General features: G+C 31.5%; 1 protein-coding gene across 2 annotated transcripts in view; it reads left to right on the top strand.

The window, feature by feature from the left end:
• LOC148169086 (uncharacterized) overlaps window positions 1-14,659 on the top strand; it is a 100,092-nt gene that overhangs the window by 34,563 nt on the left and 50,870 nt on the right. For both annotated transcript variants that reach the window (XM_088045543.1, XM_088045544.1), the window contains exons 2-4: window positions 5,199-5,481; window positions 13,551-13,799; window positions 13,971-14,140. In XM_088045543.1, coding sequence (XP_087901669.1) covers window positions 5,199-5,481; window positions 13,551-13,799; window positions 13,971-14,140 — 702 coding nt within the window. The remainder of the gene's footprint in view (window positions 1-5,198; window positions 5,482-13,550; window positions 13,800-13,970; window positions 14,141-14,659) is intronic.

Genomic DNA, 14,659 nt, shown 5'->3' with positions numbered 1-14,659 from the left:
ATTTTCCAACATTTTCCATTAAATTCTGTAATTTTGACAGTTTTGATACCAGAGCAATGCAATTTGGGGAATTTACTACTTTTAGTCTGGTAATTCGTTGGTTTAAATTTCAAAAATTTAGTGAGACGAGGAGGAATTTTAAAAATTTTCATTAATAAAAAAACAAAAATTTACAACATTCTCCATTAACACACGTAACTTTGACAATTTTGATAATTTACTGCCTTAAATCTCAAAATTATTGAGCAACACGGACAAATTTTGGAAATTTACATTTATAGAATGTACTAAAACTTTCCAAAATTTTCTATTAAAACATGTAACTTTGACAATTTTAATGCTAGATCGATAAAGTTTAGGGAATTTGCTACTTCTGAGTTGGTAATTTACTGCCTTAAATTTCAAAATTTTAGAGCGACAAGGACGAATTTTGAAAATTTTTGTTTATAGAATGGACCAAAATTTTCTAAAATTCTGTATTTTCACCTGTCTTTTTTGTAGTTTTGATGCCAGAGCGACAAAATTTACGAAACTTGTTATTGTTGAGTTGTTAATTAACTGCCCTAAGTCTTAAAATTTTAGAGCGACGAGGACAAATTTTGGAATCTTTTATTCATTGAACTGACTAGAAATTTCGAATATGTTTCATTGAATTCTGTAAATTTAACAATTTTGATACCAGAGTAATGAAACTTGGAAAATTTACTTCCTTTAATTTGGTAATTCACTGCTCCAAATTTCAAAATTTTAGTGCGACAGATAGAAATTTTAAAAATTTTCTTTTATAAAACGGACTAAAAATTTCCAACATTCTCCATTAAAACATGTAACTTTGTCAATTTTAATGGCACAGCGATGAAATTTGGGAAATTTGCTACTTCTGAGTTGGTATTTTACTACCTTCAATCTCAAAATTTTAGAGCGATAGAGACGAATTTTGAAAATTTTCCTTTATAGAATGGATCAAAATTTCTAACATTTTTTATTAAAACATGTAACTTTGACAATTTTAATGCTAGATCGATGAAATTTAGGGAATTTGCTACTTTTGAGTAATTTAGTTCCTTAATTCTCAAAATTTTAGAGCGACAAGGACGAATTTTGGAAATTTTTATTTACAGAATGGAGCACAATTTTTTAACATTCTCTATTCGCACTTGTATTTAAATTTAGGGAAGTTGCTATTGTTAAGTTGGTAATTAACCGCCTTTTACTTCAAAATTTTAGAGTGACGGGGACAAATTTTAGAATTTTTTATTCATCGAATGGGCTAGAAATTTCCAACATGTTCTCTTGTATTCTGTAATTTTGACAGTTCTGATACCAGAGCGATGAAATTTGGGGAATTTACTACGTTTGGGTTGGTAACTTACTGTTTTAATTCTCAAAATTTTAGAGCAACAGGGACGAATTTTGAAAATTTGTATTTATAGATTGAACCAAAAATTCTTCACCACCAGTATTTGCACCTGTTTTTTTGGTAGTTTTGATGCTACAGCGACCAACTTTAGGAAACTTGCTTTTGTTGAATTGGTAATTAACCACCCTAAATCTCAAACTTTTAGCGCGCCAGGGTAAGATTTTGTAAATTTTCGCAATCATTTGAAACCGATCATAAATCAAATTCGGTTCACTCTACAACGGTTTGTGGCAACGCGACTTTACTGTTCTCGTTACTTTTCCCACACTTGGTCAAAGAGAGAGTGTCGGTGTGCTATACAAGTCCCGATAACGAGAATCACATTATTTCAGTTTGTTAAACACCATGTGGATCTCGATCTAGCCTCGAGCGGGATCAGATGGCGAACAAACGAAAATCACATTGAATGACAACACACTGTATATACCTCGATTGTGGTTTGCCGTCGCCGCTTTTACTGATACAATTTAAATCCCGTATTCCATTATTCAGCGCATTATGCTGTCGCAGAACATCACAGTCTGCAGTCCGTCCTGTTAACGGCCTTGATTTATTCGAATTCGGCGTTTCGCATTGTCTGCCCTCCTCTGCACTCTTCTTCGATATTTTACATTCGGCGCGAGCTCATAATGGTCTCGCTTCCCAGACTCTTTTTCCATTGACTGACTTGAGCTTTGGCTCACAAAGGGACGTCAATGGTGCGACTTAATCGCAGGACCCTCGTAATTAGTGAGAGATACCTGAAAGATACAGGTGTGTCCGACAGATCGAAAGAGAGAACACTGTGTTTTATGACGTGACAACGAAATCATAATAAAAGGACAGGATATTACCTGTGATGCGAGATCATTAAAAAACTGTCTGGAATCTGGATTGGAACGGTTCGGTCTTCGTCTTTGGCGGCGGACACAGATAGCTTCGTCTTTCTTCACCATGCACCTGTGGCGCCCGATGCTTTATTACGGTGGCGATAATTGACCTTCTGTCCTTATCAAAACTTTTACACGTGATTTTGTTTCTTTCGCCGTCTGTGTTCTATGAGAAATTTTTTCCGGTGGAAATGAAAGAGTGGAGTTTTGGATTAATTAAGAAAGCCATCAAGCATGACAAATAAAAAGTTCCAAAATTCTGAAATTAAATACTCAAAATAAGGAATCGTTGAGTAATAAATCTACCGAATTTCATTAATTTACTGTCAAAATTGGCGAATTTACAACATTTGATAGAAAATTTTGGATTCTAAGGCCGCTCTAGAAATAAAAATATTCTAATTTTCCAATTTTTGCTCTAAAATTCTGGAATTAAATACCCAGGTTAAGGAATTCTAGTGCAATAAATTCACCAATTTTCATTGATTTACTGTCAAAATTGGCGAATTTACAACATTTAATAGAAAATTTTGAATTTTGATCAAGCCCAAAGAATAAAACGTTCCAAAATTTTCAGTTTTTGTTACAAAATTCGGAAATTAAATGTTTAAGATAAGGAATCGTTGAGCAATAAATCCACCAAATTTTATTGATTTACTGTCAAAATTGGCGAATTTACAACATTTAAATGAAAATTTTTGGATTTTGAGATCGCCCAACAAATAAAAAGTTCCAAATTTCCAATTTTTGTTCTAAAAATTCTGGAATTAAATACTCGGGAATTATTGTTTCATAAATTCACCAAATGTCATTGATTTATTGAAAAACTTGGCAAATTTGCAACATTTAATAGAAAATTTTGAATTTCGTAGTCGTCCAACAAATAAAAAGTTTTAAAATTTTCAGTTTTTGTTTCAAAATTCTGAAATTAAATACTCAAAATAAGGAATCGTCGAGTAATAAATCTACCGAATTTCATTCATTTACTGTTAAAATTGACGAATTTACATCATTTAATAGAAAATTTTGGATTTTAAAGCCGCTCTAGAAATAAAAATATCCAAATTTTCCAATTTTTGTTCTAAAATTCTGGAATTAAATACCCAGGATAAGGAATTCTAGTGTAATAAATTTACCAATTTTCATTGATTTACTGTCAAAATTGGCGAATTTACAACATTTAATAGAAAATTTTGGATTTTGATGAAGCCCAAAGAATAAATAAATTCTGAAATTAAATGCTTAAGATAAAGAATCGTCGAGTAATAAATCTATCAAATCTCATTGATTTACTGTCAAAATTGGCAAATTTACAATACTTAATAGAAAATTTTAGATTTTAAAGCTGCTCGAGAAATAAAAAAATCCAAAATTTCCAATTTTTGTTCTAAAATTTCGGAATTAAATACTCAAAATAAGGAATCCTTGAGTAATAAATCTACCAAATTTCATTGATTTAATGTCAAAATGGCGAATTTACAACATTTAATAGAAAATATTGTATTTTAAGGCCGCTCGGAAAATAAAAAAAACCAAAAAATTCCAATTTTTGTTCTAAAATTCTGAAATTTAATACTCAAAATCAGGAATTGTTGAGTAATAAATCTTCCAAATCTCACTGATTTACTGTCAACATTGGCAAATTTACAACACATAATTAGAAAATTTTACATTTTAAAGCTGCTCAAGAAATAAAATTATCCAAAATTTCCAATTTTTGTTTTAAAATCCTGGAATAAATCACTTGGTATAAGGAATTATTGTGTAATAAATTCACCAAATGTCATTGATGTCCCGTTAAAATTGGCAAATTTACAACATTTAATGGAAAAATTTGGATTTTAAGGCCGCCCAACGAATAAAACGTTCCAAAATTTTTCAGTTTTTTTTTCAAAATTCTGAAATTAAATACACGAAATAACAAATCGTTGAGTAATAAATTCACCAAATTTCATCGATGCTTTATTACAGTGGCGATAATTGACCTTCTGTTCTTATCAAAACTTTGCTTGATTTGCTTCTCTTACCTTCTGTGTTCTATTAGAGTATTAGAGATTTTTTCCGGTGGAAATAAAGGAGTTGCTGCAGTGGCGTTTTGGAATTAATTAAGAAAGCCATTAAGCCACATCCTTTTGTGTTTGCTCTACACGTAGTTACCGTGCCAGAAATTAAAATTTATGGCATTCATGTAGGCAGATACAAATAAGATCTCGATGATTCTTTGAGTATTGTGTCTGAACGAAATGGAAAATTAATGTCTGTAGAGAGCGTAATAAATAAAAAGTGTTCGATAGCACGCTTGTAAGTAAAGTTGGAACATCACCTCTCCTCGCTAATAGAATCGGATGCATTAAGTGCGGTTATAATATAAAGCTCCAACAGCAATGAATTCATCTGTATAATGGCATTAACACGAGCATTTGTGCGCTCAGTTCGGCGGAAACCGTAAATTACGCGTCCCGCTCGGCAATTTATTAAAAATGGATTTACGCTCGGTATCTGTTCGCATCTGAGTAGTTTTTTGTAGGTCCGAAATGACACGACATTCCTGAAACAATGCCTCTCTCCTAACGCATCATTAAAGTCTCCGAAAGGCGAACGAATTATTGGTTGATCCTTGGACATCCTTTTGTTTCGGTCACAACACAGGACCGATGTGTATAAGGACGTCGCAAGACGGCGACTGCGTCACTGCCTTTATGTGCACCGCCATTGTTTCTTCGGCAGCGCGCTAATACATACTTGCATGCGTTTATACAGGACCCGCGCCTTTTCAAGTAGCCGCCACCGCTTATCTACAATTGCTACTGTTTATCCGCGCTTGTCTTTTTTCGCGCATTATCTTACATCTCGCAGGCTGGAGCCGCACAGAAAAACCCATACAATCAAACCGATTCTTTCTTTTGCAGATTCGCCATCGATTCGGCTGCTACGATGAAATTTCCGGAAGCGGATCGAAGCGAGTCCGGCATTGCAACTGGGTGCGGTTTGTCAGGGTGGCGAACTCGTTTAACCCCGCTGTTAATTTCGTCGCGACTAAAGTCCGAGGAGAGCCGGTTTATGAGGCGGTTAAACCGATCTCGCCGGACACCGAACTCCTGGTGTATTACCTTCCGGAGCGACCGGAAGAGCTCTTCTTCGTGAGGATGAGGGCCTCCTTGTACAGGCAGACCATGGACTCGATATTAGAAGGTGAGTATTCAATCGGCTTTTTGCTCTGCAGATTTCGGTTTCGGCAGTGAGCTGTCACAAAAATGACCAGGCAAGCATTGGTCTAATAACCGCCGTTAAACAAACAGTTTAACAATAAATTTTTCAAAACAAATTGTACAACCTAGAGTGCACTTTTCTTATTTGTTTCTGTAGCAATTAAAAATTTCGGAATTTTTTATAAAGTATGGCATTTTTTTTCTCGTTTTCTAAAATTTCTAAAATTCGCAATTCGTGATCTAAATTGCTGTAATTTGGACACTTAATTAAAGCCTCTTCAGTAACACGTCCACCAAACTTGACAGAGTTAGCGGTAAAATTGTTTAATTTACAGTTTTTAAAAAAATAATAATAATTTTGAGCTTTTCTTATAGTCGAAATAAAACTTTCTAAAATTCTCAATTCGTGACCGAAAATTTTGTAATTTCGTACATCTAATAAACGCGTGTTATAAAAGTCCATCAAATTTGACAGCATTAGTATTAAAATTGTCGAATTTACTGGATCTTTAAAAAAAATCTAAATTTCGAATCCTTCCTACACATGAAAAATTCTAAAATTGCTAATTAGTGATCTAAAATTCTGTAATTTTGTACACTTAATAAACACCTTTAAGGTAACAAGTTTACCAAATTTGGCAGCATTAGCGTTAAAATTGTTCAACTTACAGAATTTAAAAAAAAAATTGAATTTCGAGCTTTTCCTAGTCAACATGAAAATTTATAAAATTCGCAATTTGTGGTCTAAAATTTTGTAATTTTGTACACCTAATAAACGCCTGTTATGTAACAAGTCTACCAACTTTGACAACATTAGTATCAAAATTGTCGATTCTGCAGGATTTTAGAAAAAAATCTAAATTTCGACTTCTTCCTAAACATGAAAAATTCTAAAATTTGTAATTTGTGATATAAAATTCTGCAATTTTGTGCACTTTAGAAGCGCCTTTAGGTAACAAGTCCACCAAATTTGATAACATTAGCGTAAAAATTATTGAATTTACAATGTTTTTAGAAAAGTGAACTTTTTCCTAGTCTAGAAATAAAAATTCTAAAATTTGCAATTTGTGATCTAAAATTTTCCACCAAATTTGACAGCATTAACGTTGAAATTGTTTAATTTACAGTTTTTAAAAAAATAATAATAATTTTGAGATTTTCTTATTGTCGAAATAAAATTTTCTAAAATTCTCAATTCGTGACCGAAAATTTTGTAATTTCGTACATCTAATAAACGCGTGTTTTAAAACAAGTCAATCAAATTTGACAGCATTAGTATTAAAATTGTCAAATTTACTGAATCTTAAAAAAAAATCTGAATTTCGAATTCTTTCTACACATGAAAAATTCTAAAATTGCTAATTAGTGATCTAAAATTCTGTAATTTTGTACACTTAATAAACGCCTCTAAAGTAACAAGTCCATTAATTTTGACAGCACTAGCGTTAAAATTGTTCAATTTACAGTTTTTTTTAATTTGAATTTTGAGCTTTTCCTAGTCAAAATGAAAATTTATAAAATTCGCAATGTGTGGTCTAAAATTTTGTAATTTTGTACACCAAATAAACGCCTGTTATGTAACAAGTCTACCAACTTTGACAGCATTAGTATCAAAAATTGTCGATTTTGCAGGATTTTAGAAAAAATATAAATTTTGACTCCTTCCTATACATGAAAAATTCTAAAATTCGTAGTTCGTGATATAAAATTCTGCAATTTCGTACACTTAAGAAGCGCCTTTAGGTAACAAGTCCACCAAATTTGATAACATTAGCGTCAAAATTATTGAATTTACAATGTTTTTAGAAAAGTGAACTTTGAGTTTTTCCTAGTCTAGAAATAAAAATTCTAAAATTTGCAATTCGTGATCTAAAATTTTCCACCAAATTTGACAGCATTAACGTTAAAATTGTTTAATTTACAGTTTTTAAAAAAATAATAATAATTTTGAGATTTTCTTATTGTCGAAATAAAATTTTCTAAAATTCTCAATTCGTGACCGAAAATTTTGTAATTTCGTACATCTAATAAACGCGTGTTTTAAAACAAGTCAATCAAATTTGACAGCATTAGTATTAAAATTGTCAAATTTACTGAATCTTAAAAAAAAATCTAAATTTCGAATTCTTTCTAAACATGAAAAATTCTAAAATTGCTAATTAGTGATCTAAAATTCTGTAATTTTGTACACTTAATAAACGCCTCTAAAGTAACAAGTCCATTAATTTTGACAGCACTAGCGTTAAAATTGTTCAATTTACAGTTTTTTTTAATTTGAATTTTGAGCTTTTCCTAGTCAAAATGAAAATTTATAAAATTCGCAATGTGTGGTCTAAAATTTTGTAATTTTGTACACCAAATAAACGCCTGTTATGTAACAAGTCTACCAACTTTGACAGCATTAGTATAAAAAATTGTCGATTTTGCAGGATTTTAGAAAAAATATAAATTTTGACTCCTTCCTATACATGAAAAATTCTAAAATTCGTAGTTCGTGATATAAAATTCTGCAATTTCGTACACTTAAGAATCGTTTTTTAGGAAACAAGTCCACTAAATTTGAGAACATTAGCGATAAAATTGTTGAATTTACAGATTTTTTTTAAATGTGAACTTTGAGTTCTTCCTAGTCTAAAAATAAAAAATTCTAAAATTTGCAATTTGTGATCTAAAATTTTGAAATTTTGTACACTTAATAAATGCCTCTGAAGTAACAAGTCCACCAAATTTGACAGCATTAACGTTAAAATTGTTTAATTTACAAATTAAAAAAAAAATTGAATTTCGAGCTCATCTTAGTCGAAATAATGATTTCTAAAATTCGCAATTCGTGATATTAAATTCTGTAATTTTGTACACTTAATAAGGCCCTGTTATATAACAAGTCTACCAAATTTGACAGCATTAGTTTCAAATTTATCGATTCTGCAGGATTTTAGAAAAAAATCTAAATTTCGACTTCTTCCTAAACATGAAAAATTCTAAAATTTGTAATTCGTAATATAAAATTCTGCAATTTCGTACACTTAAGAAGCGGCTTTTAGGTAATAAGTCCACCAAATTTGATAACATTAGCTTCAAAATTATTGGATTTACAATTTTTTAGAATTTTAGAATTTTTCTTGAACTTCCAGTTTTTCCTAGTCTAGAAATAAAAATTCTAAAATTTGCAATTCGTGATCTAAAATTTTGTAATTTCGTACATCTAATAAACGCGTGTTATAAAACAAGTCCATCAAATTTGACAGCATTATTATTAAAATTATTAAATTAACTGGATCTTTAAAAAAATCTAAATTTCGAATTCTTCCTACACATGAAAAATTCTAAAATTGCTAATTAGTGATCTAAAATTCTGTAATTTTGTACACTTAATAAACGCCTCTAAAGTAACAAGTCCACTAATTTTGACAGCACTAGCGTTAAAATTGTTCAATTTACAGGTTTTTTTTAATTTGAATTTTGAGCTTTTCCTAGTCAAATTGTAATTTTGATAATTTTTGTCAACACCAAGAATTCGAATCGCAATTCGTGATATTAAATTCTGTAATTTTGTACGTCTACCAAATTTGGCAGCATTAGTTTCAAATTTATCCACTCTGCAGGATTTTAGAAAAAAATCTAAATTTCGACTTTTTCCTAAACATGAAAAATTCTAAAATTTGCAATTCGTGATCTAAAATTTTGTAATTTTGTACACTCAATAAACGCCTCTAAAGTAACAAGTCCACCAAATTTGACAGCGTTACAATTGTTAAATTTACAGAACTTTTTAAAACATTTGAATTTCGAGCTTTTCCTAGTCGAAATAAAAATTTCTAAAATTCTCAGTTTGTGACCTAAAATTTTGTAATTTGGTAATCTTAATAAACGTTTCCTAAGTAAAAAGGTTACAAAATTTGACAGCATTGGAGTTAAAATTGTTGAATTTACAGAATTTAAAAAAAATTGAATTTTGAGTTTTGTTTGTCGAATAGAAAATTTCTAAAATTCGCAATTTGTGGTCTAAAATTTTGTAATTTCGTTCACCTAATAAACGCCTGTTATAGAACAAGTGTACCAAATTTCACAGCATTATTATCAAAATTGTCGATTTTGCAGGATTTTAGAAAAAAATCTAAATTCTGACTCCCCGTTTTTCAGTTAGGATCGCTCCAGTTTACATTGCATTCCCCATAAGCATTTTAGGGTGCGACTGCTCTTAACGTTCGCGTTTTAATCTACTCGACTGCATCTCGTCCGGCGGCCAAAAAACTCGTTTCGTCATTTTCCGAGTCTCAAAATCAAAGAAGTAAAAACGCGTAATTTATGGGAGATGCAGACGCGCGTCTGAGATAACTCTGCGTTCTCGAATTGTTTAAGACATTCTCACGCACCATCTGCTAAAGTCAAAGTTCTATCTCTGGCAGATAAAAACCCGCAGAAATTCTTCCAAGATACGTCTTTATTCGTTTATGATTTTTCGGGTTCATAACTCACCAAAACAAACAAGTGGTCGCCGGTGGGATTAAAGTCGGCGTGTCGAATCGGAAGACTACGTTTTTGTGACTTGGGCATTGTAATCACGCATACCTAACATTAATTACGCGTCTACCTGAAGATCCAACTGGTTATTGTTGGTTTTCTTTTGAAATTAATTCCGAGCCGTCCACCGAAATCAGCTAAAAATTGTTTTCCCTCTTAATTATCCAACAGTAATTTATCATCTCCATCGTCTTTCACTTAACATCCATCATCCTGCTAGATTACGCAACAAAATCCCTTTTTTCTTCCAGGCAATTAAAAGCAAATTAAACAAAAATCCCGATAAAACAAGAAGCGCGATAATTAGATTTATCTCGTCCCGACCTTTTTTGGTGGCTGCGCCATTATAAATTAAAGCAATCAAAATGTTAAGTTGTGCAAAAGAGGTCGTAAATCCATCGCTCTTCGCTGTTGCGGCTTCCAAATTAGCTATTGTTTCATAGCAAGTATGCGGTTGATGAATTTGAGGCATGACCGTCAACGAGGGGAATTCAAACTGTTTTTAGATTGCCCTCTGGAGCTCTCGATGTCGCTGCTTTCGTTAAAATTGGCGAATTTTGGATTTTGAGGTCGCTCGACATATAAAGAGTTTCAAAATGTTCAGTTTTTGTTTTAAAATTCTGAAATTAAATACTCGAGATAAGGAATTGTTGAGTAATAAATCCACTAAATTTCATTGATTTGCTGTCAAAATTGGCGAATTTACAACATTTAATAGAAAATTTTGGATTCTAAGGTCGCTCGAGAAATAGAAAAAATCCAAAATTTCCTATTTTTGTTCTAAAATTCTGAAATAAGGAATCGTTGAGTAATAAATCTACCAAATTTTATTGATTTACTGTCAAAACTGGCGAATTAACAAATTTAATAAAAACATTTTGATTTTAAGGCCGATCGAGGAATAAAAATATCCAAAGATTGCAATTTTTGTACTAAAATTCTGGAATTAAATACTCAGGTTGAGGAATTCTTGTGTGATAAATTTACCAGATGTCGTTGATTTACCCTTAAAATTGCCAAATTTATAACATTTAATAAAAAAAATAAATTTCGATTTCGCTCGACAAATAAAAAATTCCAAAATTTTCAATTTTTGATGGAAAATTCTAAATTTTTTCACATCAAATAAAGACCCCTGAAGTAAAAAATCTACCAAATTTTATTGATTTTGGGCTAAAACCAACGAACTTATAGTAAGTAATAAAAAAATTGTATTTTGAGATTTTTCTACAAATCAAAAATTTCAAATTTTTCAATTTTTGTTTAAAAATTTTGAGATTGAATACTCGAAATAAGGAACCCCTTAGTGATTAATCTACCAAATATCATTGATTTAGCGTTAAGAATGGCGGGTTTATAAAATTTAATTAAAAAAATAAATTTTGTTGCCGCTCGAGAAATTAAAAGGCCCAAAAATTCCAATTTTTGTTCTAAAATTCAGGAATTGAATATTCTGGATAAGAAATCTGTGAGTAATAAATCCGCCAAATTTCATTAATTTACCGTTAAAATTGGCGAATTTACAACATTTAATAGAAAATTTTGGATTTTGAGGTTGCTCGAGACATTAGAAAAATCCAAAATTTCCTATTTTTGTTCGAAAATTCTGAAATAAGGAATCGTTAGTAATAAATCTACCAAATTTTATTGATTTACTGTCAAAACTGGCGAAGTAACAAATTTAATAAAAACATTTTGATTTTAAGGCCGATCGAGATATAAAAATATCCATAGATTCCAATTTTTGTACTAAAATTCTGGAATTAAACACTCAGGATGAGGAATTCTTGTGTAATAAATTTATTACACGTCATTGATTTACCGTTAAGAATGGCGGATTTATAAAATTTAATAAAAAAATGGATTTTGATGTCGCCCGACAAATAAAAAATTCCAAAATTTTCAATTTTTGATAGAATTCTGAATTTTTTCACATCAAATAAGTACCCCTAAAGTAAAAAATATACCAAATTTTGTTGATTTTGGGCTAAAACTAACGAACTTATAGTAAGTAATAAAAAAATTGTATTTTGTGATTTTTCTACAGATCAAAAATTCCAAATGTTTTAATTTTTGTTTAAAAATTCTGAGACTGAATACTCAAAATAAGGAACCCCTTTGTGATTAATCTACCAAATATCATTGATTTACCGTTGAGAATGGCGAATTTATAACATTTAATAAATTTTAAAATAAAATTTGGATTTTGAGGTCGCCCGACAAATAAAAAATTCTAAAATTTTCAGTTTTTGTTAAAAAATTCTAAAATTAAATACTCGAAAAAAGGAATCTTTGAGTAACAAATACATCAAGTCTCATTGCTTTAACGTTAAAATTGACAAATTTACAACATTTAATAAAAAAAAATAGGATTTTGTTGCCGCTCGAGAAATTAAAAGTCCAAAATTTCCAATTTTTGTTCTAAAATTCTGGAAATTAATATTCTGGATAAGAATTCTGTAAGTAATAAATTTGTCAAATTTCATTAAGTTACCGTTAAAAATGTCGAATTTATAACAATTAATGAAAAATTTTGGATTTCGAGATCGCCCGACAAATAAAAAATTCCAAAATTGTCAGTTTTTCCTCGAAGGTTCTGGAATTTTACACATCCAGTAAAGATCCCCAAAGTTGTAAATCCACCAAATTTGGTTACTTTTGGTTTAAAACTAGCGGACTTATAGTAAGTAACAAAAAGAATTATATTTTGAGATCGTTTTACAAAGCAAAAATGCCAAATTTATTACTTTTGGTTCAAAAATTCTGAGAATGAATACGTGAAATGAAGAATCCTTTAATATATCTACGAAAATATCATTAATTTAGCGTTGTAACGAGCGAATTTATAGCATTTAAGAAAGAATTTTGGATTTTGGGGTCGCTCGAGGAATAAAAGTCCCAAAATTTTCAATTTTTGTCAAAATTTCTGGAATTGAATATTTTGGATAAAAACCTGTGAGTAATAAATCCATCAAATTTCATTGATTTACCATTAAAAATGGCTAATTTATAACATTAATAAGAAATTTGGATATCGAGGTTGTCCGACAAATAAAAAATTCCAAAATTTTCAATTTTTGATGGAAAATTCTGAAATTTTTCACATCAAATAAAAACCCTCAAAGTAGTAAAATAACAAACTTATAGTAAGTAAAAAAATTGTATAAAAAAATTGTATTTTGAGCTCGTCCTACAAGTTAAAAATTCCAAATTTTTCAATTTTTGTTCAAAAATTCTGAGATTGGATACTTGAAATAAGGAATCCTTTAGTGACAAATCCACCAATAATTATTAATTTGGCGTTGGAACGAGAGAATTTATAGCATTTAAGCCAAAAATGTTATTCTTTGAAGTTGCCCGACAAATAAAACATTTCAAAATTTTCAGTTTCTGTTCAAAAATCCTGGAATTAAATACTTGAGATAAAAAATCGTTGAGTAATAAATCCACAAAATTTCATTGATTTACCATTAAAAATGGCGAATTTCTAACATTGAATGTAAAATTATGTCCTCAAACTGTTTTTAGATTCCCCTCTGGATCTCTCAATGTCGCTCCTTTCGAGAGCTTTAAGTGGATCGCCTCCTTCTGCCGAAGACGAGCGGAAGTCGATTTCTGGTGACAGTTCGGCGGCGAGTTCACAAGGAGATTTACCAGAAGCTAGCGTCCCGACGCCTCGAGCCAGACCTAGAGAACGGACTCTCCTCCCGTGTGGAGTTTGTAACAAAGCGTTCGATCGGCCGTCGCTGCTCAAGAGGCACATGAGGACCCACACGGGTAAGCAACTTTATAAATATTAATATTTGCATACCATAAATTATAGTGCAACGATTAACTGTCGGTTTGATAATTATTGTTTTACAGCTGTGAAATACGACTTCTAGTATTTCCGGTTAAAAGTTCACCTTGACTGAATGCAAGAAACTGATTTTAATTTTTTTCTCCAAGGTGAAAAGCCCCACGTCTGCATGGTCTGCGGCAAGGGCTTCAGTACTTCATCCTCCCTCAACACCCACCGGAGAATCCACAGCGGCGAAAAACCCCATCAATGCCCAGTGTGTCTCAAACGTTTCACGGCCTCTTCCAATCTCTACTACCATCGCATGACACACATCAAAGTGAGTACCGGAAGGGTGCAATGATCTGACATTTATAGCACCATCCTCTCAAGCTGATTAAATTTGACATCTACATTTTGATGTCCTATATTTATATAATCCGCCCCGGCGTACCTGCTTGTCATTCTGACAAATCTTCGGCGGGCTAATGCGCGCGGATTGCCTTTTTTACTAAAGTACCCTTTTCGTCCGACAATGATGGTTCTCCTTATGGAAACGAGCCTTCCCATATGCTTCTAACCATCACGGATGGTAAAAAAATTAATTATTATAATTATGATGTAACGGACGGCATATGTTGGATGATGGGACGCTATTCTGGTACTTGGTGAAAGGGATTTAAGGGCTTTTTGTTTGCACCTGCTGGAATGGTTCAAGTGACGACTGATTGAGGAGACTCCTGTGGTTTATGTATTTTATAGCGGAGCAGGTTCTAGGGCGGAAATGGATAGTTCGGCTAATTTGTTGGTACCACTGTCTATTTTGTGTCAAACTTGACAGGCGACAGTGTTACCAACG

The sequence above is a fragment of the Gnatocerus cornutus genome, chromosome 9 (genome assembly GCF_029298725.1).
Source record: "Gnatocerus cornutus isolate USDA-ARS CGAHR chromosome 9, icGnaCorn1.1, whole genome shotgun sequence".
Lineage (NCBI taxonomy): Eukaryota > Metazoa > Arthropoda > Insecta > Coleoptera > Tenebrionidae > Gnatocerus > Gnatocerus cornutus.
Note: the sequence above shows the minus strand (reverse complement) of the source record. Positions and strands in the feature narration are given on the sequence as shown.